Consider the following 7,360-nt stretch of genomic DNA (forward strand, 5'->3'; position numbering starts at 1 on the left):
GAAGTTCATGTAAACAGTCTTGATAGCAAAACATTCGACAAGTCTTTTGCCAACATTGCGCCACTTTGTATAGAAGATATAGGCGGCCCTCATTTTGGCCGAAATCCTCTCCTACCAAATGCTCGCGAAATTCGACACGAGATTCGCCTAGACCCTTCGGTGGGTTTTTACGGCTTCCAAGAAATAGTGGAGGCCGAAAAGAATGAAAATGAAGAGCCTTGAAAAGAGCCTTTTGGCTCGAATTTCGGCTTACGTAGCCGAAAATAAAATAAAAATGGCTCTCGAAGCCGGGGATACTTCAGAGGCCGATAAATTTAGTTCGGCCATAAAATCACAAAAAATAGAAGAAATCTCGGCCCATAAAGCCGTAGACCCAATCCAAGGCCATGCAGATATCAATATGGTCGAAAGTTCGGTTCATCTAGCCGAAAGAAGAGAAGCGGCCCTAAAAGTGGCTGAAGGATTGGAGGCCGATTCACCATATTCGGCCATTACGACAAATTCGGCTTATCTAGCCGAACAAAGGCACACAGAACTCGAAACATGTGTGATTCAAGAAGAATCGGTTCTAGAGACCGAAGGCAACGATGTCCGGCTTGATTGCATCTACGATGATGCACCAATTAGCTTCGAGGAAGATTCAGCTCGAAAAGGGCCAAAAATGGAGGCACAAGATCCCTTAGAAGAAGTGAACCTGGGAGATGAAAAGGAGCCGAGGTTAACTTTCATCAGTAAATTGGTCGAAGAAGAAGTGAAAGACCAATTAATCAAGTTACTAAGGGAATTTAAAGATTGCTTCGCCTGGGATTATGATCAAATGCCAGGCCTTTCGAGGGAATTAATCGAACATCGACTCCCAATTCGACCAGAAAAGAGGCCAGTAAAGCAACCACCTAGGAGATTTGCGCTAGAGATTTTGCCAAAAATCAAGGAAGAGATCGAAAGACTTCTTAGAGCAAAGTTTATTCGTACTGCCAGGTATGTTGACTGGATCTCGAACATAGTACCTGTGATTAAGAAAAATGGATCTCTTAGAGTTTGCATTGATTTTTGAAATCTAAATGCTGCTACACCAAAAGATGAATACCCTATGCCAATAGCCGATATGTTAGTAGATTCGGCAGCAGGGAATGAAATTTTAAGTTTGTTAGATGGATATTTAGGGTATAACCAAATTTTTATCGTTGAAGAGGATATATCGAAAACAGCTTTTCGATGCCTTGGGGCTCTAGGAACTTATGAATGGGTAGTAATGCCATTCGGATTAAAAAATGCTGGAGCTACATACCAAAGGGCAATGAACACTATTTTTCATGACATAATAGGCGAATTTTTGCAAGTTTATATCGATGATATTGTTGTGAAATCTAAGTATAAAAGTGACCATGTTGGTCATCTTCGACAAACATTTGAAAGAATGAGAAAATATGGCTTGAAGATGAATCCTCTAAAGTGTGCTTTTGGTGTTATTGCAGGACAGTTCCTTGGCTTTATTGTTCACCAAAAAGGAATTGAAATCGACAAGAATAAGGCCAAAGCAATATATGAGACACAAGCCCCTTCGACTAAAAAATAACTGCAATCGTTGCTAGGGAAAATAAATTTTCTACGAAGATTTATTTCCAACCTTTCTGGCAAGGTTAAAATCTTCTCACCCTTATTGAAGTTAAAGAAAGAAGAAGAGTTTCGATGGGAAGTAGAACATCAAGCTGTTTTCGAGGAGATAAAGCAATATTTGACAAAACCACCAGTAATGGTTCTGCCAAAGAAAGGTTTTCCCTTGAAGTTATATATCTCGACATCAGAACATACTATTGGGAGCATGCTAGCTCAAGAAGACGAAAATGGTGTCGAAAGAGCTGTTTATTATCTTAGTCGAATGTTGATAGGTGCAGAATCTCGATATAGTCCAATCGAGAAATTATGTTTGTGTCTATACTTTTCTTGTGAGAAATTGAAATATTATATTAGGCCTTTTGATGTACATGTTTATTCACATCATGATATAATAAAATATTTCTTGTCGAAACTTATCCTTCACGGTAGAGTTGGAAAATGGGCGTTGGCTTTAACAGAATATTCTTTAATTTATAAACCACTAAAATCTGTAAAAGGCCAAGTTGTTGCTGATTTCGTTGTTGATCACTCAATTCCAATCAAAGAAATAGATTTTTTAAGTCTAAAGTCATGGAAATTGTACTTCGATGGATCTAGTCATAGAAATGGAATTAGAATCGGAATATTGATAATTTCACCAGACGAAATCCCAACGAAATTACTCTTCGAGATAAAAACAGCTTGTTCAAACAATGAAGCTGAGTACGAAGCATTATTAGCTGGACTTGAAATACTGTTAAATTTTGAGGCAAGAAATGTAATCATTCGAGGAGACTCTGAGTTAGTAATAAAGCAGCTAACCAAAGAATATAAATATTTAAGTAGAAACCTCGTCGAATATTGGGTAAAAGTGAATAAGTTATTACAAAAATTTGACGAAGTCATTCTAGAACATATTCCTCGAGACAAAAATCAAGAGGCCAATGAATTAGCCCAAATTGCCTCGAAATATAGAATTTCGAGTGAAAACCTGGCAAAATTAACAGAGATAAGGGAGAAGTTAGGGTCAACAAACCTTGAGATCTTAAACATAAATGACTTAACTGACCAAGATTGGAGGAAATCTTTAGTCAATTATCTCAAGGACCCCAACATTCCAACTGATCGAAAAACAAAATTTCGAGCAGTTAACTATATAATTGTGGTTGATGAATTGTATAAAAGGGGTGTTGATGGCACTTTACTTCGATGTCTCAGCGAACATGAGGCTTATATTGCCCTGGCAGAAATCCATGAAGGGATCTGCGGAGCTCATCAAGCTAGAGAAAGAATGAAATGGATGTTACTTCGAGAAGGATTGTACTGGCCCTCGATGATTAAAGATTGCTTTGAATATGCAAAATCCTGTGAAGAATGTCAAAAGCATGGTAATATTCAACACGTTCCAGCCTCTGAATTACATTCAATAATTAAGCCATGGCCTTTTCGAGGCTGGGCTCTGGATTTAGTTGCCCAAATTCATCCTCCTTCAACAAAAGGCCATAAGTATATCATCGTAGCTGTCGACTATTTTTCAAAGTGGGCTGAGGCAGTTCCGTTGAAAGAAGTTACTCAAAGTGATGTTGTTAATTTTATCGACGAATACATAATTCATCGATTCGGCATACCAGAAACTTTAACAACAGACCAAGGAACTGTTTTTGTAGGTCGAAAGGTAACTCAATATGCAGAATCCTTGAATATAAAAATGATAACTTCAACCCTATACTATGCCCAGGCCAATGGACAAGTGGAGGCAGTAAATAAAATTTTGATCAAATTGATTAAAAAACACATTGGATCAAAACCAAGAAATTGGCATGAAACCTTAAATCAAGTATTGTGGGCATATAGGAATTCCCCAAAAGAAGCTACAGGGACAACTCCATTTCGACTCGTTTATGGCCATAAAGTCGTTCTACCTGTGGAGGTGAATCTACAATCAGTTAGATTACAACGGCAATTTGAATTACCAAGTGAAGATTATTGGGCCTTAATGTTTGATGAATTAAATGCTTTGGATGAAATTCGTTTAAGTGCCTTAGAAAAGATGATTCGACAAAAAGAAAGAATTTCGAGGTCATATAACAAAAAGGTACGAAACAAGCATTTTAATTCTGGTGAATTAGTGTGGAAAGTAATTTTACCGTTCGACAAAAAATCAAGAAAACTTGGAAAATGGTCACCCAATTGGGAAGGCCCATTCGAGATTGAAAATGTGTTTTCAAATAACGCGTATTCAATTTGAGAAATTGGAACTAATAGTCGAATCATGTCGATTAACGGTAAGTACTTAAAACCATACAAACCAGAAACATATGAAGTAAGAATAACTTGAATTAAGGCAAATAAACAGGTAATTCGAACAATAAGAGGACAAATAAGTAAATTTCATTCAAAGTAAAATTTGAATATTTACAAAAAGGCCTAACTACAAGAATTCAAAGGAAAATACAAGGAAAAATAAAAAAGGAGGCTTCGAGCGCATTTCAGTATAAACAGCTCTCAAATTTTGATATCTGGTTTCAAGAGCTGTACATTGTGCATCCAGACTCGAAATATCCTCCATAGCTTGAGCTCTCTCCATAGTCAGGGTCTTCACATTTTCTATAAAGTTTTTTCTTTTCTTCTCACAAGCCGCACTAGCTTTCTTCAGCATCTCTGACTCCTTTCGAGCTCTTTCGAGTTGTTTCTCTAAATCAATGATTCTAGCATCAACTTCTTTTTGCTTCATATCGGCATTGGTAGCCGATTCCTTTAGCTTGACTAACCCAGTTCGAGCTTCTTTCAATTTATTAGAAGCAGAGTCTTGCTTTAATCGAGCTTGATCTTGTTTAGAACCCACCACAGTGGTTTGGTCTATAATTGCTAAAGAATCAATGAAAAGAGACTCAAAACGTTGGAGTCCTTCAGGAAAGGTCGAGAGTTGAGCCTTCAACGAAGAAAGTAGGCCTTTGACCTTGGCAACCAAGTCCTTGTCAGTAGGAAGGTTCTTCATCATCGGTGCATCAAAGACCAAGGACCTAAGCTCTTCGAGCATTTTTTCAGTTGATTCAGTGGGCTTGGAGATTTCTGAATGTGACCTTGAGGGAGTATGAGACGAAGAAGAAAAGGTAAAAGTACCAGCCAAGATTTTGTCGATGGCCCCCTCTGGATCTTCCTCCACCATGGCATTAAAATCATCCAAGTTCATTTCTGAGTTAATGGATGATGCTGGTGGCATAACTTCAAGGCTGGGAGGACCTTCGACAGAAATTGGGAGGTTTTCAGGAACATGATTTCCCTCAACCTCAGGAGAACCCAGAGGCGGTGTTTGTCGAGATATAGGGGGCACCTAGAGATAAAGAAGTAAGAAAAGTCTCAAGTATGAAGATCAATTGTGAAACAGATTAAAAAGATCAAATTCGAGCAAAATCACGCCTTACCTCAGAAGCTTGCTCTGTTTGACCTTGATCTTCAGAACTCGAGCTAGAAGAACTTGAAGAAGTATCCGAAGAAGAGCTCGAAGATCCAGAACTCAAGGAAGAAACTGCCTCATTCCCTTGTTGGACAGTAGTTGTAGGTTCTTTTCTCGAGACTTTTTGAGACTCCTCAGGGATTGGAGTCAAATGCTTTTTAGGGTCTTTTCGGACCCTAGGGGGTGAATTGACACTTGGAGTGTCATCAGTCGAAACCTGCCACAAAGAAAAGGATTAAAAATTGCTCGAAAAGACAGAATAGTACTCAAAGATAAAATTTACCTCCACTGATGGAGCTGAAGGTCGATCAGGTGTCTGCTGCACAGGAGTTGAAGCAGTCATTTCGATAGAAATTTGGGGCTGGGTAGGAATCTTCGTCTTGGGAATGGCCTTAGCCTAAGAAAAAGAAAAGAAGCAGGCTTACAATTTAAACCTATGTCGAGAATTAATGAAACCCAAGTCAAAATAGTTACCTTAGATACCCCAGAGGCAGCTTGGGATGTAGACGAAGACCCTTTTTTAAGGGTTGTCGAAGAAGAACCTTTTCGATTAGATTTTTGTTTTTTCTTAGGAGGCTCATCCTCTTCCCAATCCTCCTGGTCATATCGACCAACAAAAGGTTCTGTTGGAAGAGCTGCAAAATTTCTCGAGATGTTAAAATCTAATAAAAAAATAATAATAATAATAAAAAAAGAGGGATTTCGAGAAAAAGCAGGGCAAATCTTACCATCTTTAAACTTTGTAAGGATTCTCACATCTTGAATATCAAGGTGAAGAGGGTAAGGATAAGTTTTAAAAGAAAATCTCGAAGCTGTTATTTTACTTCGAGGAGGGGATAATTCGTTCAAAAGAGTCGAAGGTAGATCGACCCATTTAAGTGAAATTATGGGTAAAGCCAGAGCAAAGTTACAGTTTGGCAAAGGTGGAAAAGTTGGTCGAAATTTTTTAAAAAGGATTTCTTCTATAAACTTCTCAAAAGGATGAAAATTCCTATACCTATTTACTCTTTCTTTTGTTTTTTCTCTCAAGGAAAGGGCAGCTTCAAAAATAGTTTGGGATATTCTTTGTGGTAAGTAAAGTACTTTAAAAAATCGTTCAAAAGATTGGATTTCTCGAATATGCGTACCTCTTGTCTTGGCCTTTGGATCTCCCTTCTGAAATAGAGAAAAAGCAGAAGTCATCTTCTGGTTGCACGCTTCGATAGATATCTCAGGGTGATGATAATAAGTAGACCACCAACTTTGAAAAGTGCTGGTACAGTAGAAAATAGGCTCGAACTCAAGAGGGGAAATTTCTGGCCTACGTTTTCGAAAGAAACTAATAGCCTCATTCAAATCATCAATACTCTTTCGGGCGTTTTCAAGAATATCTAGATTTGACCCCTCCAGCATGAAAGAAGGTTTTAACTGGCCCAACCCAAATTGTCGAGCTACCAGATTTGGTTGATAAGCAACCACTTGATAAGGCCTATGGGTGAAACTACAAAAAAGAAGTTGACATGAAAGACATTGTCTCCATGTCATTAAAACTTCAGACTGGACACTTGGAGTTCTCGAAGAAAAAGGGCGTTTAAACCATACTGGCCCTACCTTTCGAGCAGAAAAAGGAGCAAGTTGAGGAGTGAAAGATTGAAGAGATAAGAAAAAATTGAAATATTGTCGAAAAGCATTACAATAGTGTTTTTTGGCTATGTTAGTAGTCAAGAAAGTCAGACGAAAACCTTCAATTTCTCGAGAAGTATTGGGTGGTTCAGAGCTTTGTAATTTTTCTTCAAAAATAGCATTCAGCCAGAGCTGAAGCAGCCAAAAGGGGCCACTAATGACTGAAGGAAAGTCATTAGACCTAAATGAAGCTACGGCCTCATTTAAATTCTCATACAAATTCCCTAGGATAAGCTTCCCAAGGCATATTGAAGACTCTTCGTGCAGTAATTGGGCCAAAGTAAGCAGTGTCTTTGGTACTTGAAGCGATCTTGAGCAAAAAACATAGGCAGAAAGCCAAAACATCAGAAAAGCAACGTGCTCCTCATCAGTAACCGGACCATCTCGATTCATATTCAAGGTTATGAAGAGTTGGTAAGAAAGCTTTTAGAAGTTGGGGGTTACATCAGGATTTTTGGGATGAGAATCTGGTCGAAATGAAGGACCAGTTGGCCTAAGCCCAAGAATGGCAGCAACATCGAAAAGAGTTGGGGTAATCATACCACAAGGCACGTGGAAAGAGCTAGTTGCTCGATCCCAGAAGAAAAGAGAACTCATGATCATAGGGAAGTTGTAAGACAGATTGTACCTAGATAACTGAATGAC

General features: G+C 38.5%; 1 protein-coding gene across 1 annotated transcript; it reads left to right on the top strand.

Annotated features, from left to right (window-relative positions):
* The first annotated feature begins 274 nt into the window (after positions 1-274).
* On the top strand, positions 275-3,844 carry LOC113855699. The gene is made up of 2 exons (XM_027487330.1): positions 275-978; positions 1,615-3,844. Exons 1-2 carry the CDS (start codon positions 275-277, stop codon positions 3,842-3,844), a joined length of 2,934 nt encoding a protein of 977 aa, XP_027343131.1.
* Positions 3,845-7,360: the final 3,516 nt, after the last annotated feature.

This window comes from Abrus precatorius, unplaced genomic scaffold (genome assembly GCF_003935025.1).
Source record: "Abrus precatorius isolate BTA unplaced genomic scaffold, Abrus_2018 Scaffold11, whole genome shotgun sequence".
Taxonomy (NCBI): domain Eukaryota; kingdom Viridiplantae; phylum Streptophyta; class Magnoliopsida; order Fabales; family Fabaceae; genus Abrus; species Abrus precatorius.

Coding starts and splice junctions, on each gene's coding strand:
- LOC113855699 (XM_027487330.1), top strand. CDS start 275: ATGGCTCTCGAAGCCGGGGATACTTCAGAGGCCGATAAATTTAGTTCG. Junction 979..1,614: donor AAGTTTATTCGTACTGCCAG/GTATGTTGACTG, acceptor TTTTCTACGAAG/ATTTATTTCCAACCTTTCTG.